The sequence below is a fragment of the Aspergillus pseudotamarii genome (assembly GCF_009193445.1).
Source record: "Aspergillus pseudotamarii strain CBS 117625 unplaced genomic scaffold BDV38scaffold_40, whole genome shotgun sequence".
Lineage (NCBI taxonomy): Eukaryota > Fungi > Ascomycota > Eurotiomycetes > Eurotiales > Aspergillaceae > Aspergillus > Aspergillus pseudotamarii.
In genome coordinates, this window is record NW_022475054.1 from 250682 (window position 1) to 277168 (window position 26487).

The 26487-nt window shown below is 46.7% G+C and overlaps 6 protein-coding genes across 6 annotated transcripts; 3 read left to right on the forward strand and 3 right to left on the reverse strand.

Annotated features, from left to right (window-relative positions):
- Positions 1-110: 110 nt before the first annotated feature.
- On the reverse strand, positions 111-2960 carry BDV38DRAFT_132980 (RINT-1 family protein). The gene is made up of 5 exons (XM_032051317.1): positions 2752-2960; positions 2434-2681; positions 2072-2377; positions 1879-2020; positions 111-1825 (listed from the first exon to the last, which is right to left on the reverse strand). The coding sequence occupies exons 1-5, from the start codon at positions 2899-2901 to the stop codon at positions 212-214; spliced, it is 2460 nt and encodes an 819-aa protein (XP_031911843.1). The 5' UTR covers positions 2902-2960; the 3' UTR covers positions 111-211.
- A 144-nt stretch (positions 2961-3104) lies between these two features.
- Positions 3105-5737, forward strand: BDV38DRAFT_251556 (putative DNA ligase I). The gene has a single exon (XM_032055053.1). The coding sequence runs from the start codon at positions 3140-3142 to the stop codon at positions 5612-5614; it is 2475 nt and encodes an 824-aa protein (XP_031911844.1). The 5' UTR covers positions 3105-3139; the 3' UTR covers positions 5615-5737.
- A 353-nt stretch (positions 5738-6090) lies between these two features.
- Positions 6091-8358, reverse strand: BDV38DRAFT_251557 (uncharacterized protein). The gene is made up of 2 exons (XM_032055054.1): positions 7655-8358; positions 6091-7553 (listed from the first exon to the last, which is right to left on the reverse strand). Exons 1-2 carry the CDS (start codon positions 7712-7714, stop codon positions 6549-6551), a joined length of 1065 nt encoding a protein of 354 aa, XP_031911845.1. The 5' UTR covers positions 7715-8358; the 3' UTR covers positions 6091-6548.
- Positions 8359-11328: 2970 nt separating this feature from the next.
- BDV38DRAFT_133035 (putative peptidase family-domain-containing protein) lies at positions 11329-14485 on the forward strand. Its single transcript, XM_032051318.1, has 5 exons — positions 11329-11762; positions 11849-11932; positions 12024-13764; positions 13832-13958; positions 14026-14485. Exons 1-5 carry the CDS (start codon positions 11454-11456, stop codon positions 14120-14122), a joined length of 2358 nt encoding a protein of 785 aa, XP_031911846.1. The 5' UTR covers positions 11329-11453; the 3' UTR covers positions 14123-14485.
- A 4643-nt stretch (positions 14486-19128) lies between these two features.
- BDV38DRAFT_133044 (uncharacterized protein) lies at positions 19129-19954 on the reverse strand. The gene has a single exon (XM_032051319.1). It carries the CDS (start codon positions 19833-19835, stop codon positions 19386-19388), a length of 450 nt encoding a protein of 149 aa, XP_031911847.1. The 5' UTR covers positions 19836-19954; the 3' UTR covers positions 19129-19385.
- A 1550-nt stretch (positions 19955-21504) lies between these two features.
- Positions 21505-24507, forward strand: BDV38DRAFT_251579 (grainyhead-like protein). Its single transcript, XM_032055055.1, has 3 exons — positions 21505-22346; positions 22403-23706; positions 23762-24507. Exons 1-3 carry the CDS (start codon positions 21832-21834, stop codon positions 24079-24081), a joined length of 2139 nt encoding a protein of 712 aa, XP_031911848.1. The 5' UTR covers positions 21505-21831; the 3' UTR covers positions 24082-24507.
- The last annotated feature ends 1980 nt before the right edge of the window (positions 24508-26487 follow it).

Below are 26487 nucleotides of genomic sequence, written 5' to 3' on the forward strand. Positions count from 1 at the left end.
CTTGTACGTTTGGTTGACAGGGCTACCTAAAAGCACTATATAGCGTCCCTTCCATAGATTTTCTCATTTTAGAGTGCATACTACAATGATTGATTAAAACCGCAGGGCTCAAATTATTATGTACACTAGATTCATATCTACATATCTCATACAAGCTAAAGTAGAAGCATGTCAGTTCCAGCAATCACTGACTAATGCAATGTCGCTAAATTCAACTACCAATCTCGACTCGCCTCTCCAGAACACTTCTCGCCTCCGCTTCGGAAAGAGTTTCGATGTTCAATTCACCAAGGACGACCCTTGCGCTTTCGTTATCCTTGAACAACCTCTTCTCTACGTCCCACAGCCCTAAAGGCGCTCTTCCCTGCTGATCGCTTTCCTGCGATGCAGACCCGTCCTCTGCTACCTTCGACCCACTGATACTCAATCCGAGAAGTGTGAGACCCTCGTTAAGTTTCCTAAGCACATTCACTGAGCTGCCAACCTGAGCAGCCGGTCCAAGGGCCACATCAATGACATTGCAGAGATGCTCAACATCGCTTATCAGTTGAGTTGCCCCTGCAGCGGAGAACATATTCCTTGTGAGAACATTATTCCAGATGTAGGTCTGGATGGACAGAAGCACTTGGCGGATGATACGACGCAAGGGCGCAATGCCCAAGGTGCGAGAAAGGAAAGAGATCTCGGTGGATAGAGTACGCATTGCTGGCGCAAGATCCGAAGTCGGAGGTAAAGGTGATGCCAGACCAGCAGAAATAGTTGCCCAAGTCGAAACGCGAGAGTAGGGTTTAAGGGCGGTGCGCATGTTTGAAGTTAAAGTCGAGGTGATGACGGATTCGGACCGGAGCCTCAGGCGACGATAGGCGGATGCTGTCTCATCGAACAGGGCGCCCTCCGAGGCTTCTCCATGGTCGGTACCATTCGCGACAGCCTGGGATGTGCGCGACGCAACGTCCGCAACAGACATCGAGCCAGCTACGTTCTTGCCGCCGTCCTTGTTCTGCCGGACCCGTTCTTGAAGTTCGGACCAAAGCTCTACGAAGAATACTTCGTTACCCCAGTCTTCCATTTTCTTCTCAAGATATTCAGCGCTTCCGAATACCCTGGAGAGCCGTTCTAGCCCTGCAACACCCTCCACACTAGCTCCATCAGCCCCTTGCACTGTGCGACCGATTGTTGACGTCATTGCAAGGTAGGCTTCCAGCGCCGAATGCAGGCGTTCATGGAATTGGTCAAATATAGTGATCTGGATGTCGATAAGAAAGCGTAACTTCTGGCTGAATGACGACAGAGGCTGGTAACGCTCAGTTATTGTCTCAAGAAGATCATTGACACGGATCGCAGCTTTGGTTGGTTTTGTCGCTGAGCGATCCACACCGTCATAATCAATATGACCGCTATCCAGCGCATCTACAATTTCCTTATAGCGTGCCAGTGCAAAATCTTTCTCAACCTGAAGCCAACGCTCAAACCACCCTTGTGCAGTTAGTACCTCCCAGGTCACGCCCTTCCAATTATCGTCAGTATAAGGATCCGGTAGGTAATTCCATGATTCGCGTATTTCGTTGTCGAAATTCATCAATTCGTGGACAAAGTGACTCAGCAACTGCGGGTGGCTTGAGATTTGGGGCAAATATGTGGTTATCTTATGTCTCAGGATCGGCAAAAGGGCTGTAATGTAGGCATGCGAGGCGTTGTAGAAATTCCACTCTAGACCAGATCCGACAGTCTGTGCCTTCTCGTCAAAGATAGGCTGCAAAGAGGAAGCAAAAAACCCGCCGAAATTGTTAATTAAGTCCGTCACATGAGCAAAGAAATACTCCGGCTGGAAGCCCAGTTAGAACAGTATTTCAAAATCTATTAGATGACAATCCTTACCTTGTCAAGCCGATTTGTTGGCCGGTCCCCGCTGAAGTGGTATTTGAAGCGAAGCTCCAGTGGATGTACCATCACTTCCAGCGGTAGCAAGATCGGAGGCTTGACGGGCTTCTCTTTCGAAATGTCACGGGTGTAAAGTTCACTGGCATAGATATGTTAGCGCACTAATCATAAAACAATGGTTGATACGTACGGTGTCTGAAGGTCGAGGAGTAATTCCACATATTCTCTCCACTGTGCCCGTAGATTATCCGGAAGATACAGATCCTTCGACGGCCACTTCATCTCCTCCAATGTTCCCTGTAGCCGCTTAGTGAAGTCGGCTTTCATATGATCTCTCAATGCAGATGCTAGCTTTCCGACATAGTCGACCAGGTGAGGGGCAGCCCCTTCTGCTGCAGGCTGGGCTTCTTTCAAGGATTGGACGATGGTCCTTAGCCGGGTGTATGGTTTGATGGCAGATTTGGGCGAAGACTGTATGCTTTTCAAGGCATCCTTGCTGTGTATCTTTTAGCGATCCATGCTCTGATCCGACGGGATCACTGCTTCAAATACCTCAATTCTTCCGCTTCCTTCAGCAGGGACACATATCCCTTTGACAGCTCCAGCCTACGCAGCTTTTCTATACTCGCTTCAAATCGCTTTGCCGCTTCGTCACTCGCATCCGACCCGGTGAGAGCTTTCAACCGCCTATCGATATCCGCCTGTTGCTCATTGAACGCCTCGGCACGCTTTCGAGTGGCTTCGGCATGGTCGCTAGAGGCTTTTGTCGCTTTCGATAGTGCTTCCTGTGCTTCTGCTAACTATATCAAGAGCATCAGATGATGTTATAAATTAGGTCATCTATTGATGGACATAGTAAGATAACAATACCTGCTTCCGTTGGAGCTTATGCTGGGAGCGAAGACTAGACAGCAACGAGTCAAGGCTTTCGAAATCGGCTGACACCTGGATTTTGTCGTTCAGATAATCTTCGACCCGTGTTCGTTCATGCGGCGACAGCGCGGATGTAGGAGTCGCCATTGTCAGGTAGTGTTGGAGAGGGGGATGAAATGTAAGGTGTCGCTAACAATGAAATGACAACTCCGCCTCCGGACGAATTAAATTGAATTGCGGGAAAGCGGAGCTCAGCTCCATCCAGCTTCAGCTTCCGCCGACCGTCATCACCTGTTTCTCTCAACGAATTGGCCACCATGGCGCCCATTACTCGGGCGAATACAATATACATAAAGTCAAGGGTACTGTCAAACCCAAGCACAACATGTCTAGTCCGGCCAAAAAGCGCAAGAGAGATGTCCCAGTCTCATCCCCCCAACGCAACCGAAGCATAGCGTCATTCTTCAAGGGCCAAGCAGCCAAGCAAGCGGAGCAGACTCCATCAACTGTGTCTGAAGATACAGATCAAACCCTCTCCGATGAAGCTCTCGCCCGCAAGCTTCAGGAAGAATGGAATCGACAAGATGCTGCCCTGGCTTCAGAAACTCAGACACCAACTGGTGAACCGATTGCGACGCCGTCGAACACCAAAGACGAATATGAACAACCGCCAAACAAGACACAGAAGAGAAGTACACTATCATTGCAGCCTTCTACCGGCACAGAAGATACCGTTTCTCTTGCAGTGCCTTTTGATCAGAGTCCCTTAACGTTCGACTCCACGAAATATGCAGAGGAGTTAAAAGGGCACTGGGCTGCCACAGGTGGCGATGCTTCATATGCCCTCTTAACCAGAGCCTTTGTACTTGCAAATGCCACCACAAGTCGCATTAAAATTGTAGACACACTTGTCAACTTCCTGCGGGTGCTCATTGAAGCCGACCCTTCGAGCGTCCTCCCCGCAGTATGGCTAGCAACCAACTCAATCTCTCCACCGTACGATGAGTTGGAGCTAGGACTCGGTGGATCTTCGATTTCAAAGGCATTCAAGAAGATCTATGGACTCAATAGCCAAGGCCTCAAATCGCTCTATGATAAACTTGGAGACGCCGGTGATGTGGCGTTCGAAGCTAAAAAGAGACAGAGCTTCACTCTAATGAAACCCAAGCCATTGACGGTCAAGGGAGTATATCAGTCACTGCAAAAGATTGCCATCAGCAAGGGCACAGGGAGCCAGGAAAATAAACAGAGAATCGTCGAGAAACTGTTACAAGATACTAGGGGCGCGGAAGAGAGCCGGTATATTGTGAGGACTCTCGTCCAAAACTTACGCATAGGAGCTGTGAAGACTACCATGCTCATCGCACTCGCACGCGCTTTCCTGTACTCTAAGCCGGATGGCGCCGATTTTGCTATCCGTTCGCAACAAGAGCTGGCTCGTCTCAAGAAGGAAGGCCTGGCTGAGGTTTACAACAATGCAGAAGAGGTTGTCAAGGCATCATATGCTAGACACCCTGATTACAATGATCTGGTTCCCTGTTTACTCGAGATAGGGGTCACGGAAGAACTCCTTGTACGATGTGGCCTGCAGCTTCATGTACCGTTGAGGCCAATGTTAGGCAGCATCACTCGGGACCTCTCTGAAATGCTGACGAAACTTCAAGGACGGGATTTTACCTGCGAATACAAATATGACGGGCAGCGTGCCCAGGTGCACTGTGATGAGGCTGGCAAAGTTACCATATTCTCCCGTCATCTTGAAAATATGACAGAGAAATACCCGGATCTGGTGTCTCTGGTTCCTCAGATTAGAGGCGAGAGCGTGTCGAGCTTCATACTTGAGGGTGAAGTAGTCGCTGTTGACCAGGAAACGGGAGAACTCCAAGCCTTTCAGGTTTTGACCAACCGCGCCAAAAAGAACGTTGATATAGGGACCATCAAGATTAATGTTTGTCTCTTTTCGTTTGACCTGATGTATCTGAACGGAACCCCTCTGTTGGATCGATCTTTCCGCGAACGTAGAGAGCTTATACGAAGCTTATTCGTGGAAATCCCCAACCGGTTCACATGGGTGAAGAGTATTGATGCCACATCTGCCGATTCTGAGGCCGTTCTGGAATTTTTCAAAAGTGCAACAGATACCAAGTGCGAAGGCATCATGGTCAAGGTGCTTGACAATGCGTCGAAGTCAAATGACCTGGAACCATTGGAGATCCCAAACAACGACATAAACAAGCCTGAGCCAAAACCCACGAAAGGAGGCCGCCGAAAGGCCTTACTTTCCACATACGAACCAGACAAACGACTCGAATCATGGCTAAAAGTCAAAAAGGACTACAGCACCTCATCCGAAACCCTCGATCTGATCCCCGTAGGGGGCTGGCACGGACAAGGCCGAAAGGCCAAATGGTGGTCACCCATCCTGTTAGCCGTACGGAATCCCGAAACCGGCAGTCTCGAGGCCGTCACAAAGTGCATGTCCGGCTTCACGGACAAGTTCTACCAGGCCAACAAGGATAAATACACAGAAGGCAGCGCCAACGTGATCTCACGGCCAAGCTATGTCGAATACTACGGCGAGCCGGACGTCTGGTTCGAGCCGCAGGAGGTGTGGGAGATGGCCTTTGCCGATATCACGCTCAGCCCGACTTACACGGCTGCCATCGGACTAGTGAGCGATGAACGAGGTCTTAGCCTTCGGTTTCCCCGATTTCTTCGCGCCCGGGAGGACAAGTCTATTGATGAAGCTACCACGTCGGATTACCTAGCCTTGCTGTGGAGGAAGCAATTCGAACGTTCCCAAAAAGAAGAAGCAGAAACCCCTGCTCCAGATGCTGAGTTAGGTTGGCAGGAGGAATGAATGCGACGCGATTCAGCAATGTATCTGATAATGTATTGGTTGGATCACCCGTAAACGGGCAATGTATTTGGCATAGTATATTGCCATAATAATTCTATCTTGGCTGAAAAGCATATTATATATTGAAAACACCACATGCACTGGTATCCAGGTAACATAGCTAGATGGAATCAGTCACTTAGTCTATAATCGACATGTCAGCACTTTTAAGCATAGTATACTTCATCCATTGAATATTATCACGTGATGGCAAAGTGGTGGTTACGCTTGAGCCGGCTAATCCCGATATAGAATGGCGTCGATCACATGCATAGCGCTAATCCTAGTATGGGATGGCTGGAACGCGAAATAGCCACGGATCTGAGTTTGACGCGTCGGCTGTCGCGTGTTGTTTTCCTTAATTTTGTGTGTGGTGCGATTTTCAGAGTGGGGTTATCTTCGGGTTTTTGTTACCAAACCTACGGACTCGATGCGGGTTGAAATCAATTAAGGTATTGATTATTGATATGTCAAATGTATGTACAACAAAAATTTAGACAGAAAAATTGTAGTAAGGTACCGGACATGGGTTTCACCCCGTAATCACTAATGATAACGAAGAAATAGTAAAGAGCGTTCGACGATTAATTGAAAGGGGGGAGTAGGCGAATACATAAAAAATTGCTAGCGGAATGGGTTAAACGAGACATAAGAAAGGGTATGTATGGGCAGCAATGCATGATTCGGTGGCAATCGACACGGGGTTTGGAGCTGTAAGGAATTTGAAAAGTGGAAGAGGAAGAAGGTGAAACGAAGAAAGAAGGATAAAGTGAAGACCGACGATCAAGACATTGACCGAACATGAGATAATCACAAGTTGTGCATACATGAGTCATAAGTATTCGTGAAAAGCATAAACAAGCAGAAAAGGCTCTTTTGACCATAGACGATGGTTTTAAGGTCGCAGCTCTCCACCAAGCTGCAGGACAACACCTGCTTGCTTGGCTCTCGTCTTGGGGCTATCGGCACCAGGAGGCAACAAATTCTCTAAGTGAGACCTTCTTCTGTCCCTGGTTGTTAGCGGGGTCTTGCCAGGACCTCCAGGCGTGCGACCACCCCAGGCAGGTTGGGCTGGACTAGGTGTCACATTGACAAAATCAGCGAAATTGAATTGCTGGTTTGGAGTGCTGAAATTTGGGAAGACGCCACCACCTCCAGGCGTTGGAGTCAATGAAGGCAGAACAGCATGCTGACTTGGCGGGGTAGATGGGGGAAACTCTCGACCATGAGCCTTCGCGGCGACACTGGCTGGGGTAGGGGAGTTGGCCAGATACAGCAGCAGATCCGCACCATCTTCATGCCGTACGGTTCGATCATTTCTAGATAACCGAGCATGTTTTGGTGGCGGAGTTCGAGGGGGTGAGGAGCTCACCATGGAGCTCACATTTTGGAAGCTATGGATTGGGAGGTCCGGATCATTGTCATCATCCGACTGATGATGGTATGCCGGAGAGGAAAGCTCGGGAATTGTAGCCGTCTCACTGACAAAGGGGAGATGACGATTCAAGAGGTGACGGTTGAAGCCTGGGGATGATTCGGGCAGCTGATAGGAGCTTTTCCATGACGATCGGGGGATCTTAGCAGGGTGGTCTGCGATTGAATCCGACCGGAGACGCTTTCGACTGGCGGACAGCATCGGCTGCATCACTCTGGAATCGAAGGTCACAGCATGTCTATTGCGAGACGACCGGGGCAGTTCCTTCGAGTACATCGAGGTCCGTAAGGGGGGAGAGGTCATTGGGGTCTCGCATCGACTGTGGGAGACATCGGAAGAGGAGTCAGATGGTTTGTCGCTTCCTGGCAGGCTGTTCCGGCCACCATTCTGGTCCAGGCCCCGAAGACGACCATTCTGGTACTTGACCTTGGCAAGACCCAACCGATCTTGAAGGCTAAGGGATACCTAAGTGCCAAAGCAATGAGTCAGACAAATTTTTTTTCCAAGCCACACAAGCCAGGGAGGATATGGTACAATGTTCGTTGAACGGAGGAGAGTCGGCATACCTGGGCGATGTCAATTTTGCGGATCGTCGTCTCCGATTTGGAAGGCTGAGGGAGAGCCATTAGTTCTGTGAACAGCAAGAGAACGATTCACTGGATGGAAACAAAAATGGCCGTGAACATGAATCCGTCGTCGGTCAATGCAAGGTCCGGGGCAGCTTTAGTGAAGAAGAGGCTTGTGAAGTCACAGAGGAAGTGAAGGGCGGCTGGAAGGTGGAGAGGGATGAAGGGAGAATGAACGAATAACGAAAGTGAAAATCGAAGCCAACCCAATTGGAGAGCGGAAGTTTGGGCTTAGATCGTTTTAGCTGAGTGAGACTAAGAAAGCAGGAACTCTGGGGAAAAATGGATCTCAGATTAGCCGCAATTTAGCATGGAAGGAGGAAGTGAAAGAGAGAAAAAATTCCAAAAATTCCAAAATTCCATATCGAGGAGGGGAAAAATCAGATGGGGCTCCCTTTTTGAGGTTGAGATGTTGGTTGCCCTGTGAAGGGCCGAAGTGGGTGTGGATCTTGAAGGTCACAATTCGTCCCTGCTACGTGCCAATGCCCCAAAAACATCCAATCGCTCCCGGTAGGTCGGTCACCTTGTCCTTCCACCACTAAACCGGTAAGTACATTCATTCTGTGCTCCATGGGATGTATTTTGTTTGAATATATGTAGGTGCTTCAATAGTACCTTATACGTGAGAGGTACTTAGGCGGTACATACACATATACATGCACCAAATCTTCTAATAGTACTCTATAGGAGGTAGTTCATCTCTCCCCTTACATTCGCCCACTTTTTATTTTTTATTTTTACTTTTATTTTTATCTTTACGTATTTTCATTTTGGCTTGCCCTAAATAATCCCCAAGATCATCTACAGTATTACTTGATAAATATGCATGGCAGACCCCCCCCCTCGGCCCCCGGAATTCTACACGTCGTTTCTCAACCTTGTGTCTCTTCACGAAACTACTAGCATAGCTCCCCGGAGTTAAATAGATCGATCTTTACCTCGAATACTTACGATTCCCAGACGACGCAGAACCAATCGATTTGGAATGTCCCGGTAGGTATGCGACCAAAATCCCCGATCCATTCCCAATTCCCTCCCTTGATCTAGGCATTCATCGACCCCTTCTTCCTCGACATCTCCTACGGTCATCTCATCCTGCAAAAACAAAGAGAGTAAGGATGTTCATACGATCGAGACTCCTCATCCGGAGTAAATAAACGTTGCCGTGCCAGCAGGGAAGCCATGCGAGCCGTTTTTGGTTCAAAGCCACCCATCAATCCTCAGAGGACATACATACTAAACATACCCTCTCTCTCTCTTCATTCTCCCTTCTCCCTTTCTCCTCTTTCTAGCCACCACAAAGTGCCGACCGATTGGGTTTCATTTAGGTTTCTCTCTCTCTCTCTTTTTGTTTCAGGGTCAGCTCAATAATATGACAGTTAACAAGGGGATCTGCCCGCATTGACTTCTGTCAACGATAGTCCCTGTCTGAGACACATGCATCCCTATATGTGTGGTGAGAAGAGACGGCGGCTAAACGGCGTCGGTGGCATTCCGATAGTGAAACATCGTCTGCTTAAGTTTCCAGGATTGACAGCCTGAGGCATCTATCTATCTCTCTCTCTCTCTCTCTCTCTCTCTCTCTCTCTCCCAAGTCTGGACCCCCTTTCCTTATCTTTTTCGCCATTGTTAGTGCTCACTTGTTGCCCACTGCCAAGAAGCATTAAGCAACTTCAGGAGGTGGGGTTCGGTGAGTCCTGCAATGATAGGAACCAACAAACACAAGGATAGAAAAGAATAAAATAAAATAAAACAAAACAAAAATTATGGTAAAAGAAAATTAATATAGTAATAAGAATAAATTTATAGGAAGGATAATGGCATCTGACGAGTTATTGAAACACCAGGATTGGAGAGGGCAAAAGTAGCAAACCGTGGACAAGGACCAAGCGAGGAGTGACGTGGACCGCAAGCGGCAAAGCAGATGTCTGTACCTCAGCTATATGCACGATCTTAAGGACTAATATAATACCGTGTCAGTATATAACATACAATTTCCAGGAGGCTGAAGAAACTGAGTTGATCAATGCTTAGATCGAAATATCGTACTCGAATGGAGTATATCATTTTGTCCGGAGTCAGTTAAAAGAACAGAATGATATAATGGTTGGAGAGGGATTCGAGAAAGGAGAGATAGACAGCCATGGAATGGATCCTATTCGCACTAGCTACCAAGATCTCTAGTCAAGGTCTAGTTCAGTCGCTAATTTAGGGCGGCTTCAACCCAGCTGGACCTTGAACTTGGTCAGGGTATTAAAAAAAAAAATTGTGTACTAAAGAGATTTAGCCACGGGAGCCTTTCCCAAAACAAAACCCGGTTAGAATAAAATCGAAAATTTATAAGTAGGGAAGGAAAAAAGAAAAAAAAAATGGACTAATCAGAGATAAGAGATAAAGGAAAATAATATGAAACATACAATTCTCTTGCTTCTCAAACCAAGCCCGAGAAACACGGGTCAGGAACGTTTTCTTTTTTAGCCTTGAGTTTCAAAGAAGCTTCTACCGAGTATGTGTCGTTAATTCAACCTCTGAGAATTATGGACGAGAAAAGTCTTGGATCCCCTATAAAACTAAAAGAATGCCGTGCCTAATCGCTCCAGCGAAGACAAATTTAGCAGACGATCTGATCCACTCATGAATGGGTAGTGAGACTTGAAATCCCTTATGGTTGGCCAGTGAGATGCCGCCGACGTAACACCTCCTTGTCTATACGCAACAGCGTCGCAGTGGGTCATCATCGCCGTTTACATGCTTTTCCAGGTTGTCGCGAGAGGGGAAAACAGAAAAACCTGGAAGTCTGCCTGATAGCTGCATCTTGAAGTCCAAGAAAGGGGGATTGTGCGTATGGGATGCTGGAAGCATGATAATTGATTGGGGGAAGAGAAGAGAGGAGAATAATGACAATTACTATTAATATCTAATATCAATATTGAAGGTAGAGAAAAAGAAGGAGGAGAAGCAAAAGAAGGTGTCTATCAATTATATTTTATTTTTGAATATATATATATATATATATATTTTTTTCTTTCTTACTCTTTACCCCCCCCCCTCATTGCCCATCGCCACAATGGTTCATTAGTCTATCGAGTCTATCTAAGCACTGGGTCACGAAAGATAAGTTGGTCCCATACTCCCTAGGTGAGTTTAGTTAAAACTAGTCGCTCTATTTGTTTCTCATTTTTTTCCCTTTTCTATTCTGTCCATCTTGTTCCCTTTATCTTATTTGATTTTTATTTATTATTATTTTTCTTTTCCCTTTGCTTTCCTCCCTCCTTACCCTCGCAGTCGCTCGCTTTGTCCTTTTTTATCTTTTTCTTCGTCTCTCTCTTACGCGTACAATTTATGCGGGGTGGTCATTGTTGGTAGTGGTAATTACCAAAATTGGTTATCATCATTCCGATCGTTTTGTCAATCGCAACCGCAAACGGTCGCTTTCGATTCTTCCACCACATCGGTCGTACCTTCCCCTCGACAACTGGCTATCCTGAATATCTCAGGACAGCTCTTTCTCTCGTTTCCTCTTCGCCAATTCCTTGTTTCCTCTTCCTCCTTCCGCTTTACTTCCCAGTCGGACTGGACTGGTTCGTCCACTCGCTCTGACGAGGAGAGTGCCGTAGCAATTCGGGAGGAAGGAATACTACCTTTCCTGATACCCGTGGAAGCTTTCTTTCCTTGTTCATCACTACTGATACACAGCCCGATTGCTGTTTCAATTGGTACTTAGAAGATTCCTCTCATCATGCCGTTCTTTTCGCAGCTTCGTCGCCGCTCCAGACCTAGTTTTCGTGCCACCAAATCAAATGAGACGAAATCCAATGAGTCGCAATCGAACAGTGAAATGACCTCAGGGAAGTCTTCTTCCACTCTTGATACGGCCTCATACAGCTCCCTCACTCCACCATCCTCCATTAAGCCCACCACTTCGTCACCGAATCTCCCTTCGTTGAGTGAGACCAATGGCAGTACCACTGGCAATAATTCTTCACTGTCGGTACCGCCTCAGCGACCGGCTCCCCACACGTCCCCATCTCAGCGCAGTAGCATGGTTGTATGTGGTCTACTCTCTTTTGTATCTTGTACCTACAGGCCGTTGGTTCGATTCCTACTGTTCCATACTAACAATCCATTCCACAGGGTAGCATCAATGGCGGGGCTCGGACACCAACCCCTTCGTCACCGTATGCTCCCAGAATTATTTCTATTGCAGATAACTCTTGGGTAGGTGACCCCTGTCGTTCTCAATCGCATGCACTAGCACACGGCCGGGCTACTATGAATGTCCGAACTAACGAAGCTTACCGATGATTAGGTGCATCAAAAAGTACTCCTCGTCTACGGCCAGATTGGAGACCCAAGACAACATCCGCTGGACGGAAGCGTAACGGTCTACCATCATCAGGATGGGTTCCCACCAGTCAGCTGGCCTGTCACATCGTCTCATTTCAAGGTTCTAGTACACCTTACCCCAGGTCCTAATCGTCTGCGCTTTGATTTTATTTCAACCAAGCTGTCTGCAGGCAGTTCTTATCCTGCCGCGCATTCATCCTGGATTTGTATCAACTACCTTCCGCTGGTGAACGCTCCGCCTTTGCATCTGGTAGTCTTGCTAGGAAAGGACTCCGATGGAACGTTTGATGCTACGCCGGCGGAAATACAGCGCGAAGGCCATGGTCTAGAAACTGCCATTCGAAAGTATCGGATGGCCGCATATTTATGGCAAGCCTTTACTGGCGAGCAAATGTTCCGGAACAATTTCGGTAGACGATGTTTCCGCTTCGAAGAAGAGTGGCAGAGTGGGACTCTGAGCCGTCGGGATACAGCTAATGGGCAGATGCGGAATGAAGCTAAAGTCCATGTCATTCGGACTGATAAGACGGTCGCTGAGCTTCGGGATCTCAATATAGCCCAACAACATGGCCCGGCTACCAAGAAGGACGAACTATTTAAAATCGCCAAGGATGCTGTGAAGAGCTATCTGCATCTTCAGCCAGGCCAGAAGCAGTACGTCTCAGTCCTACTCCTGGATTCCCACTGGGACACGGGTTCCCAGACTATCACGGGTCACGCTGCCCTAGGGTCAGGCGGAGATGATGTTAAAATGGCCATATTTGGATCCCATAGCCTTCACAGCTATCCCTCCAGTCTAGAGGAAGTTGTAGATGCCTTTTCAGATTGCACCCGGACGGACACGGATTTCGTCGCCAACGACTGCAGTGAAGCTGGGTCACGATGGGAGTCCGCCAATATTGGAATTGGAGCCCACCTCCATGAAGTGGGACATCTCTTTGGATGTCCGCATCAAGAGTCAGGTATCATGCTCCGTGATTACGTCCGTTTTAATCGGTCATTCATGACGCGCGAGCCGTTCTCGACCCGTACTAAGACTCAAGGGCTCAAGTTGTGCTTACCTCAGGATGAATGCGGCTGGCACCGACTTGATGCACTACGGTTCCGCTTCCATCCTTGCTTCCGACTTCCCGGGGACGCTCCTATGAGCTCGGATGATAGCGTGCAAGTCTGGCCCGTCGAGAATGGTAAAATCCTGATTACCGCGACAACTGGCATTGCGTTTCTGGAGCTATATGCTGAGGGTGCCGATGTTTGCCATAATTTCATTGAGTATATCAACACAGAATCAAGCAGCAATGGGCTCCCGCGGCAGGTGACAGTGACGGAGAGTGAGCTTCGACAACGTGTGTTCGGCACTGATAAAGAGAAGAAAAAGGACATCAGACTGACGGTCTTCTCCGGTGCCCTTGGCAGCCACACCGTTGATTCCCTCAATGATCTCAAGTCGAAGCAATCGGTAGTGAAACTGCCGAAGGGCCATACTGGTTACAAGGGCAGTAAATTAGGATTTTCACAGATGGAAGGCAGTCAACCAGATCAGCTTCTTTTAGACTGCGCCTTCGCATCAACGAAATTGCTGACCTCGATTCGGGTCTATCACGGCGCGGCAGTAGATGGGTTGGAGTTCTTTTACGAAGATGCGACTAGCCAGCTCTTTGGGAAACGAGGAGGTAAACCTGGCGGTGATGATTTCGTTCTTGGTAAGTCTCGAAATAGGAGAAAAGCCCGCTACTGCATTCCCAACCAGCGGGACTGATAAATTGCTAGATACACGACGAGGAGAAATTCTGCTGGGCTTTTATATCCGAGCGGGGGCTTGGATTGACGGAATAGAGATCCTTACGAGTCAAGGGAGGAAGTCTGGCTTTTTTGGCAATGCTCATGGGGGCTCAGGGTAGGCAATTCCGTGACCTAAATGTGACCTTGTAGATTTCTTTCATGCTGACAAGGTCATCTCACAGGCACACATTAATCCCACCTCTTGGTTATAAAATAGCCGGCATCTCAGGATCCTGTGGTGCCTGGGTGGATGGATTCTCATTAGTTATCATGCACTAAACTTATATCGACACTACATGCCTTCAATATCCCAACAGCAATATACAGACGAAGACCTTTCGGTCAGTTAAAGCACGGAACACTCCCGGTTTTAAGCCGACCGTCTCTTTTCGGTGCAGGAGTCTTCGGAGGACCTTAGTTCCTTCTAAGTCCCAAGAGGACAGACAGTCTCCACTAAACGCGCATTGAGCTCTGGGTCCAGGAATCCTACGTATATCAAATCTCACCTCGAGCGACTCTCAGGATGAGGTGGAACAAGATTACTTCCTTAATTTTCTTTTCTTTGAAACCAGTTTCTTTTCGTCGACATACATCGCGTGATTTCGCCTTTCTATACAGAACATAGTTCGGGTTCCCATTGGCTTTCATCCATGCAGCATTATTTTCTAGGTGTGGAAATATGAGTGACGGTGCGCAGGAGTTGTGGCGTCAGTCGTTTCGTTTTCCCCTTTTCTCTTCTTCTATTTGTCTTTTTCTGCGATTCACTCTGAAAAGGTTCACCGAAGGCGTGTCGTTGATGTTATGTATGCCATGAGATAAGCGGGACTTAGCATCACTGGCGGTTCATACTGGGTTAGTTCTTACGGAACATAATTGATAGTTGGCCATACGGCTGGTCCATAGATACCTACAAATAATACCACATGGGCTCTACGTCTACCATCGATGCATACTGGGACCCATTGTTCTGACTGTAGGCTTTGAGCGGACTTCTATAGACACTGATGCCCTCAACGTCACATCAGTCGAAGCTCTCAGCCTGGACTATAAGGTGGGGGGAGGAGTATTGTGTTGTTTACGTTTTGGAAGAGTTCTATGTTTCAACTATCTCCAAACCTCAGCGACCAGTGTCGACCCAGCCTCTCAGACGTCTCGAATTTGTTCCAGATACAGAACACAACATACGATGCAGTGGGTTAGTTAAGCTTAGCTGTGCTAGTCCATATCCACTACGGAGTGGACTAGTAGGTACTAACACTAGTAGTTACTACTACGTAGTAAGTGCCTCCAGGCTGTAAATGCAGTGCTTCATCATCAAAAAGTCTGCAAGGAATACAACACAACGTTATGACATCATAGGTACTACCCACACGGGAATCCACATCATTTAAATGCGTTTAAAAGAAACGCTAATGATTCAGAAGAAAGAAAAAAAAAAAGAAAAAAAAAGGTGAAAAAGAACAAAAGAACAATACGACACTAAACCGGGGGGGGAGTGCGTCAACAGAACGAGTGGGTCCATTGATTGATTGCTTTCCCCAACAGCAGCCGTGCAGTCATATTTCGCCATTCTCCGATACGAAGCCATGATTTGTCGGGAAAATACAACTCAACGATCAGATGGCTCAAGAGCCAAGTGGGGTTTGACGTCGCTATGGCACCTATCACGGCGTGGTACCTGTTGTGGCGACAAGATCCAGATCCCGAGGACATGGGTCAAACTCATTATTCAGTCGTACCTATGTTTTACTTACTGTTGTGAGTTGCAAAAGTACCTCATATGTCCGGTTAGGGCTTAGGGAGCCACGGTTGATACCGTATTTCAAGTTCCTAGGGTAATTGGCTAGTTCTAAAGTGGATGTATCTTCCATTGGACAGAATGGCTTTCTTACTGGTACGCTACTACCGGCATTGATACGATAGATACGAATAGACCTATGGATGGATGGACGGATATATTATGGACTAGGTCCTAGACATCGGGGAGTTATGATAGACAGATAAGTATAAATGCCATGTCAGCGAAGGTTGGTATTCCTCACACTTACTATGAGTAGTAAATAGTATGTAAGCGATATCTGTATGCCAGTGAGTATTCGTGGGCTTTTCGTCATGTGACATCGACCCGTTCTCAGACATATATGTACAGTACTACCGCAAGCGGGCCCTAACCCTCCCACCAAAGAGATAGATGCATGTCAGCAAATACAACACCGTCTCGTCGGTATTTGCGTTCGGTAGCTCGAAGATCCCGCAGTATAATTTACACACCGATTCTGCAAGAATATGCATGGAAAACTGGATCGCGACACACCTTAATCTAATAGTACAGCAAGTCCCCCGACTCGGGGATCAAAATCTTCTGCCTAAACAGGCGTGAATGTTTTGACCCTGCCTCACGGTCGAATAATATCTCATTCTTCAGCAACACGGGTAGGAAGGAGGGGCAGATAGCAAAATGATGGCGTGGCAAAATGTCAGATGCGAGCTGTTTTGATGCATGCCGAACGATATACATATGATGTGAAGTCTTGGCTGTGCCCTGCGGGGGAGCAACTAAATTAACTGACAATCCGCCAGTAAAAGAGGCGAGATCAGGTATTTCCTAATCGGTGTCCTCCATAAAGGGGATATCGCCCCCCTCTTTCGCCTCTTTTCTCTTCGTGCTGACTTGCCAGTGCGATTCCTTCATGTACCACGGTAGGCAATTATACCCACTCTTCCTTCGGGATGCTCTAAGCGTCTTCATTTGGCAGAGACGCGAGATTTTTTTTTTTTCTGACCAGAGGTTTCAAATAAAAATATGATTATGGCAATAGTGAAAAAGAATGTGGAAGAGAGAGCGGAATATCCGCCGATCATCAGACTATGGTTAAATGTGTGTTTTGCTGTGCAGACAGGGTTATCGTTCGTCCTATTTATTCGCGCAGGCGCCCATCCATGGCCTTGGACCTGGTACCGTGACCGGAAGGAGAAATCTGAATCATGAATCGCAACTTTCGAACTTGACGTGGTCATGGAGTAGGAAAACCTTCGAATGACAATTCTACGCAGCTTCTTTTCTTTTTCTTCTTCTTCTTCTTCTTCTTTTTTTTTTAATTTTTGGTGGGAAATGTATTATATTTGAAAATGGCCCTTCCTCTCAGTCTCACGCGTGACATATCGACAATCTCTGAGCATTGAGTTATCAGGGTGGGTAACAACGCACAGATATATAGTACGGAACTGGGGCCGTTAGACAGTCACTGCAAATCAGCTTCCATTATTTATGATTCGACGGAATATCAGTGTGATAGTTACTTCTCAAACACAATTATTTAGGTAGCTCCTGGAGAACGAACTAATCCAGATGGATTCATGTTCCAGCGCGGACTCGGAAGCAGTTTGACGGGATCTGATTGATTCTCGCGGGACCAATAGGGAACAATCCTAGTACATTAATTTTATATCTATGACTTAGTTACTACCTACAAATCCTGGCTACTAGTAAACTGAGAATCTGTATACACCCAATAGCATTGAGATCACTGTCACCCACCGTGTAAGAAAAGACACACGCTTATTCAAAGTGGCGATTTATCGCCATCATATGATGGCGGGTGAGGGACAATGATCTGCATCGGTTGTGGCTCATTCAGTTATTTTTGTCTGTATGTATTTCCCGACTGGTATGCGTATGCTTGTTCCATAATAGCTACATTTCAGCTGGAACTCTATTCCTTCTTCCTTCTTTTTCTTTTTTTCTTTTGGCTTCTATTGTCTTTATATACACATAGCGAGTCATCAGATTGACCACTTAGTGGCTTTTCCCTCTTAGCCCATGAGAGAGCCATGCAGGGACCCACTTGCTAATTATCTAGCACGCTGGAAACTCTTTAGTACGGCTGGGTACTAAGTAGATAGACTCGGTTAGTCGACGTGATGGAGTATGTTAGGGCAAAGCGAGAGAGAGACAGAAAGGTTGTGTTGAGAAATGGAGTGCCGGATTCTGCCTGATGGGAAGAGATGTCATAAATGTGGAGCAGGAATGCTAATGTGATAACCAGACGGAAGTGACGCAATACATGCCTCCCTTTGTCATTTCTCGATGGGAAGTTCCCCATAATCGCCTTACAGTACCTTATCCTAAGACGGCTGTAACCCCTTGAATCGGATCATTCGTCCAACAAATTAGATGGGCTGACGGATATCATCCACTTATCGCGCTAGGAAGAGTCAACCTCCCTCTCTAGGGCGATCTCGGCTGTCAGCAAGTAGTCGAACACGAGCCTCCTCCTAACGGTATGGAATGACTGACAGACAAGGTTGTGTGTGGGCTTTTTTTTTTAAAAAAAAATAAAATAAAATAAAAGAAGAATTAAATTGAAAGTCCCAAGAACCGAAATAGAAACATCGTTTTCTTCCATTTCCCTTTTCCATCTTTACTGTTGATCTGAAAATTTTGAACCTCTTCTATCCCTGGGGCAAATACGGTATTTTAATGCTAGAGGGACTATTTTGTTGCCTCACCAGCCACCGAAAGTTACTGCTCCAAATTTGTTCTTTGGCAGGTCTTTACAATACATGGTCGTTTTGTAATTGACTTTCGGCGAGCTCCGTGCGACGGCAGCGGAATCCCACCCTTTTGATTGGCGGCCCAGTTACCCAGTCAATAGACGTCGTTGCGACTTTGGGCAATTTGATATCGCTGTCATTACAGACAATACAATACCCAAGACCGATAACAACAGAAGACAGATCATCAGGGGAGAGGGATTCTTCACCATGTACGCCTTCACTGAGTATGATCTGATATCATTCGAGTCCAGGGACCTGAGTGCATCTGAATAGCATTCTGTCATAATTTTCAATTCCATGGTTAAAAGTGGCTCGAAGCTCACACGAATCGGCGGGTCACAGGTGCTCCGTGCACCCTTGTTAGGTTGAGACTCGAGGGTTTCGGGCATCCAAGAAATGGCTGTCTTTCCTGTTTCTTCTTTAGGTGCTTTAGTTTCTCCCGGGACTCAATCTTTCAAATTTTGGACTGCATGCAGGTTTCTGAACAATGCGCAAGGTATCGATAGGCTTTAACTGGTTTAATAAGAGGCTCATCAGCAAATCAATGAGGCTGGCGGTGCTGTCGCCACGACGGATGTGCCGTACGCCAAACGAGATTAGGCTCTCCGGTTGATATATGTGGCTGTCGCTGCGATAGTGGTGATATCAAGATCTGGGAAGCGCCAAGGGAATACAGATGCCATCCATGTGATGAAAACGTAAGGATGGGGTTGGAGACGGTGGTGCCTTAATCCCTAGTAAGTTAAACCTTTTCTAGAAACGTCACATCAGTCGCTCGATATATAGCTTGTTTATTATGCGTCATCCACGCCTCGTATCATCTTCTAGAAAAAAGTGGTGATTCTAGAAGGGGACGAAAAAAAGGCAAACATAAAAGTGCCGCATATCCGACACCGCTCCGATATACATCCACAGAATACAATCATGTTACACCTTCCATTCAGATGCAATTGATTCCCTAGACTACAAAGAACAATGATTTCTTTTAGAGATCTACAGCTGAGTTTGTATGGTAACTTCCGCAGCGGAAGTTTGTGCCCCTGAAAGTTACCGGGGCTTCCACGACGAAACCCTTCCATGCCTTCCCAATCTGGAAACAGCCTTTGATACGATAAACAGCTAGTATTCCGCACCTCGCACACTGTTCATACAATAGAGCGCTTCCGTCAGAGTGTCTGAAATACAAGCCCCCTTGAAATATGGGCGTTGAGAGTGATGCTTGGGCTTGGTAAACCGTAGGTATTTCGGATAGCTCTTGGTAGGAGGAGCACGAGAGGAAGTCAAAGGGTGCCCTGAAGATTGGTGTATTTCCATTGGCAAGTATTTCCGTTGAGTACACCGCATATTCTAGATGGTTCAAGAATATGGCGTTAAACGGTTCGGCTTGGCCAACTGATCGAAAGCCCACAGATATAGATAGCTTCCGAGGAAGCATCGCTCGAATGTCTTTCCCCTTTCATAGTTACGTTCGACATGGACGGTTCAAGAAAATTCCTCCCCCCCCCGGAACCAGTGAAATAGCTGGAAGTGTACTTGCCTACATACCTCCTGAGAGTACTCCTGTCTACCTAAGTACCCACCTAGCGGATTAGGTAACTGATTCTGATACCGTGGACCGTGAAGCCCAGATACGGGCATAGTTACCATACCTTCCTCATACCACATTATTTCTGCATGTATGTACGGTACCTGGGTAATACCAGGCGGGTAGGTCGTCCTTACCTGATCCACCCCACACCCCTCTTTGAATCCAGGTTCCTCCCCACTCGCCCGATCCCTGGGCCATGTCCGTTTAACTCCATACCAGAAAATCCAAAATTCAAAATTCAAAATTCAAAATTCTAAATTCTAAATTCTAAAAAAAAAAAAGAAATAAATGGAGGGAAATGAAGAGATAGGAACCATGATGTTTTTTCTTTGCTTTTTGCTCAATAAGAAAAAGGAAAAAAATAGACGAAGGCAAAAGAAAAACTGGAGAAGCTAGCATATCCATTTCTTTTTTTCTATTTTAATTGTGTAGACTCTCGAAACCTTCAGCTTTCTACTACCTCATTCGGCTTGTATTCTATTAGTATTATTTTTCATTTTGTAGGATTTGATTTACTTTTTTAATTTGGGCCATCCACCCATTCGCCAGTGTTTTTGCACGTCATTAACCTCTTTCTTTTTCCATGTGGCCCTTTCGCTACTGTTGGTATTAATAACTATCACATCCTGTCCACAATTCTTCCGAGCAGACCAAATCCACCTAAAACTAGTAGAGTTGCGTTGTTTGGGTGTCCAGGGCCGATTCCTTCCCCAAAAAGGCATTCTACTTCAGTTCTTTACCTCCTCCACAGTCCTCCGAACTAGTCCAACATTATTGGGTGCTTCTTGTGCCGTTTGGTTCCAGCTCTTCCTTCACATCAGATTCATCATCGACTTTTCCTTTTCCTTTTCCCTTTTTTCTTTTTTTTTTGCCCCTTCTATTTTGAACCATTCCCACTCGTTTCTTCCTGTCTTCCTATTCTCTCTATCTCTCTCTCTCTCTCTATTACCCACCCGCACACCCCTCTCCTTCACGGCTCAAAGCATTCCCCCACTACTATCTACCCGATACAAGCAGATCCTGCGTGCATAATATTCTTGTCACCTCTGACATTGTACTTAAAACCAGTCTCCCGTCACCATAAGCTTCCTTCATGTCTCCTCTGACACCTTGAGAGTAAAGGGACACTTTCTCGTTGTAACTTCGATCCATATCTGATTGCGTTTTCTTTCCTTCGACCTTCCGCCTTTTTTCCCACCACATCCGCGTCTTTCCCCAACTTGTTTCCTCCGCCTTTCAACTTCGCGCGACTGCGACCCGACACTTCTTGAGGTGATTCGGGTCGGCATAACCTGGCCGCGTTATTGTCTACTCGACAGATCGGATCATACCGACAATTCACTAAAAAAGAAAATAATCTGAAAAAAGTCCTCCCCCACGGTTTTCATAGTTGGATTTAAAGAGTCTCTTGTTGAGCCGGATGTTATCTTTATTGGCACTCCCTTCTTCACCTCGCCCCAGATTTCAACCCCCATCCCTGGGCCTACCGTCTGGGTACTAAATCCACGCCCGGTTTCCGTTAAGAATGTTTCGTAATAGGTATGTACTCAGTTTTCTTGGGATCACTATTGAATGTCTTGCTGATGCACATGACCCGCTATACAGAAAGAACTCCCAGAAACCAGGCGACGAACTCATCGAGAGGTTCCAAAAGACTTTCTCTGATGTTGTTCCTCCAGTTCCCAATCGCCATACAGCGCCTTTTGGTCAAATCCCTGCTGGCCCAATCACTCCGGCTAAGTATTTTAGACCCCTTTCCCCTGGCCATCTTACCATCTGGCCATCACGAAAATTGTTGCTGTCCTGAGTGGAAACTGACTGTGTTCATCGGCTTAGACTCAGTATGGAGAGCGGTGACTTGAAACTTAATGATGCCACGCCTCGTCCGGGCCAGGATATGAGATTCGCGCCGTCTTATGTTGACCCTAACTCACTTTCCTTCATAAATCCCTTAAGTCAACCACAAGGCTACTACACGCCGAACTCAGGCGGGCTCGGTGCGGTGTTCCACAGCCAAGCGGGCGACCTTCATACCCCTATGGGGATGAACATGATCACCCCTCTTACCCTGCCGCAGCAGCTTGCTAGCGCCACCATCAATGCTGATACCACAGCGATGGGCCTCGACCAATACCATCAGCCGTACATTGCGCCACATTTCCAGAATCCGCAACCGTTTGCTCAGCAAGCTCCATTTGCGCCTGCATTTGTTCACCGTGATTCAGGTTACGATGCCATGGACGAATCTGTGGATGAACTGTCACTAAATGATGTGGATATGCAGGGACACGCCCATTCACACATGATTCCATCCATGCTGCAACGTGATCAAGTCGATGTTCAATCTCCCGGTGAAAAGTAAGCTTGCAAGCCCCCTCCCTTTTAGTTGTGTATCTAACCGTGTTCAATCATAGATTCCGCTACCACGTCACATTGCGGGCGCCTACAGCAATGGTTAGAGACCAAAATGAGGTTCCAGTATCCTACCTCAACAAGGGTCAAGCATACTCCGTTTCCGTCATTGACTCTGCTCCGCCGCCCCCGATGAATGGTCAGCCAGTAAAGTACCGGACTTATATTCGTGTCTCGTTTCAAGATAAGGAACAAAGATCGAAACCCGCCGCTTGTTGGCAGTTATGGAAAGAAGGCAGAGGGCTGAACGAGGCGCACCAGCGTGGTGGCAGGCTCCAGGCTGTTGAATACGTTGACCCCATCCAGGGAGGCATTGATGACCAAAAAAACCGACAGGTCCAGCTTGAGAGCTCTTCCTTTGACGGATTTTGTGTGACCTGGACGGCCAGCCCAACAACCGGAGCATCAGAGTGTGCTATATCTGTTCGGTTCAATTTTCTTTCAACTGATTTCAGCCACTCTAAAGGTGTGAAGGGTATTCCAGTCCGACTTTGCGCCAAAACAGAGATGGTTTCTCCAGATACTGCAGATCTAGCGCAAGGGAAAGAGGCAGAAGTTTGCTACTGCAAAGTGAAACTGTTTCGTGATCATGGTGCGGAGCGAAAACTATCCAATGACGTTGCCCACGTTAAGAAGTCCATCGAGAAACTCAGGCAGCAGATCGCTCAGGCTGAGATGGGAGCTGGCAACTATGGAAAACGGAAGCGTAGCGGCGGCTCGATTGCACTTAAAGGTTCTGACGCTCGCCCTGCGAAGATTACAAAACACAAGCGGACATGGTCGATGGGCTCTCAAGATGGTGACAGACTGTCTATGGAAGATGATCTACATATAAAACTTGCTTTAATGCAAGAAATGTTCACATCTACCCGACCAATGAGCATTCTTGGCTTGCAAGGTGATGAGCAGGACGACCCCGACCTTTACCCGGTTCAACTCCCCGAGCCTCGTGATTTTGTCAAGAAGGAGGTCAAGAGTGGCCCTCGGTTTAGTATTGACGGATCAGCTGGTTTCCCGACCTTGTCTCCGACAAACAGTTGCATTTCGTTGAGCTCAACCTGCCATACCCCGACCGTTCAATCGCAGACGGGCTTATATTATGATTCCGGCTACCAATGCTCAGTGAATACATCGGCCGAAAACTCGCGTCCAGGGTCCGAAGTTTGCGGAGACAAAGTTGTTCTGAAGCATCCGATAAAGATTCAGAGGGTGGCGAATGGAGACGGGGATATGCCCATGGGATTCATTGAGGCGGTGGATATCGACCCAACGTATAGACCACCAGCCGAACGCCAGCCCAAGCCCAGTAAGTATTGTAAAGTAAAACATGCATCATAGCACCCTCGCTAACTATAGCTTAGTTGCATGTTTTTATATTCGATTCCCACGCAATGATCAAGCCAAAGATGATTATTACCGAGCTGTTTATCTGACAGAACGGACCGTGCGCGATTTGATGGAGAAGATCTCTGTTAAACAACGCATAGATCCACAGCGTATAGTGCGCGTGCTTCGAGTCGATAAAAATGGCCTGAAGATCATGGTTGATGACGATGTGGTTCGCGAGTTGCCTGATGGCCAAGATATGGTGGTCGAGATCGAGACTGCTACTTTAGACAGTGCAGCAGCCATCGAATCCGACAATATGAACTCTGGTGTTGAGCTCAAGCTAAGCTACTAACTACGTTGGTAGCCAAAAAAAAAAGTCTTCCTAGAAGCCCTATTCTAAAGGACTTTTTCAATCTCTCTCTTTTTCTTTACCTTCTTTAATTTACGTTGGCAATGATAATTACTAAAGCAAAAGCGGTCCTTTTCGGTCCGTCCTGTTTTTTCTTATCGGCGCCTGGTGCGCATTCAATCAACGCGATCCCTCACCATCATTTTAGGTTTTTAATACCTTCATTTTTTTGTTCTCTATTTTCTCTTCATCTCATTTGGAGTTTCGGTTGTGTTTCATGTTGGGGGCGTTGGATACGGGGATAATACACGAATCTCCGAGCAATGATACCCTGTCGTTATATGAGTTTTCGATCATTCCACGATTCTCAATTCCTTGTGCCATATTTACAATATCCTAAATCCTACCTGCACACGAATTATCTTTTTTCATTGTTTCTCTCTCCTCTGTCTTCCTTTTTTCAGGCTGGTGGGAATACACGTCCACAAGCATTGTTATTTGTTTCATGACTTTGTTGTTCCGAGGCGAACCGAATCAAGGGCTCAGCATACGATATAGATACCCTATTCCGTTTATATGATACTTGGGCATGATTGTTTTGTTACACTTTGCAAGCCTTATTTTTTCGTTTTTGAGCATGAACCGGTTTGTCTGTTCAGTGGGGTTTATGATCTAACTCCTATGTGTTACCATTCAAATTCTCAGCCGGCCTGTGACTGTCATGATTTGTGCGGGGACTTGACCGGCTCCTGTTGGCATGATATAATCTCTTCTGATGGAATTTCCTGAATGAACTAGTATCAACTATTGATCATATGAACCGCTCAGAAGCGGAGGATTGGGAGATATATTGTGTTGTGCACCAAAGTCTAAGCTCAGAGTATACAGATCAATTTAGAAAAGAGATATATATACATATATACATAGTTGGGTTATTTAAAAGTTGATATGACATGTATTCTTTTTTTTACCCCCGAACATCCTCACCGACATAGTCCGAGCTGACTATTTGCGCACTATGCGTGAGCCTGGAAGATTGTAAAGACCATGAATGGTCACGTGTGAACGCTTCGCAAAAGCGGGTGCATTAGCGGACTGTACTAGTTCCTCTTCCGTGAAGGAGAGCGACTCTTTTACTACTACTAGTTTTGTACAGCCTAAAGGTTTTTTTTTTTTTTTTTTTTTTTGTCTTTGTTTGATCTATAACGAATATCAATATTAAGTACAAATATTCTACATAACAATGCTATCTTCAAGGGCTAACTGTATCCTTCAGGCAAGGATTTCAAATAGGGATGAACGGGTACTACTACGTGTTGCCAAGGTGCAGGCAAAATCTACCCCAATGACCGATTGTTACTCTAATCAACGAAGCTTTGCATTCCATTCTCCAAATTAGGTTGAGGAATCGAGAACCCGATCGGCCATTTCAACATTCGTCGGGACGATCATACGCTTCGGGATCTGCTTTGGTGGCCCAAATTGGGAACTACGTCGTGACCACATGGCCGAACCTTTTCTGAAGCTAATTTATCATTAAGTTACTGCATGTAATGTCCATCTTGCCTCTGGATTGGGCCAAAACCAAATTCTAATTTTGAAATTGGAACAACCACGGCAGCCCCTCATGCGAGGCGGAATTTTTCGCCTCTGATAACTAATCCATATCGAAGATTTTTTCAGGGTGTTTTCTTCAGGGGTCACTCGTCATACTCTGGAGAATCGTGGATGATTGTGTACGGATAGGACCTGATTTCGAATTTCTAACCAATCATGACAGTATGAATAGGTGTCCACCTTCCACAGGCAGGCGGTTTCTCCATCAACAAATTTCTTGATTTCATTCGTCCCTACATTCCCTTTTATCAATTTGCTCTAGGAGGAGACGCGCAAGCTGGCCCATATGGTAGCACTCAATTCTTCTTATCTGCGCCAATTGACCTATTATCCAACCCATTCGGACCAGGGGCATCTTGAAAAGGTCTAGATCGGTTATCTTTTCCGTAAACGCGCCTGGGAAAAGACACTACTGGGGGTCTGACATCATAGCTACCGTTTTTTCACTCACAGATTGTCTTGGGGTCCTCGCGATGTCGTCATAGTTTGGAACCGACTCGACCAATTTCCTTGGACAAACGAATTAGCGGTAAATTGGCGCGTGCTCTCCACTCGGGTCGTGCCGATGTGGGCCTGCAAACCTGTCCATGTAACAATCGCTAGTTTAGTCTGGAACGGGTTTTCCATACGAACGTCGCGACGGACACTAGACGGTATACGGTATTCGTATTTCATAACGCTCGTGAGCCTTATCCTGGGCTACCTTGGTATGTGTTGCACATGGTATGTCGTTCAGAAAGTCGGAGAGACTCTGTTTGGGAGTCTTGTAATGCAATTGCACATTCGACTAAC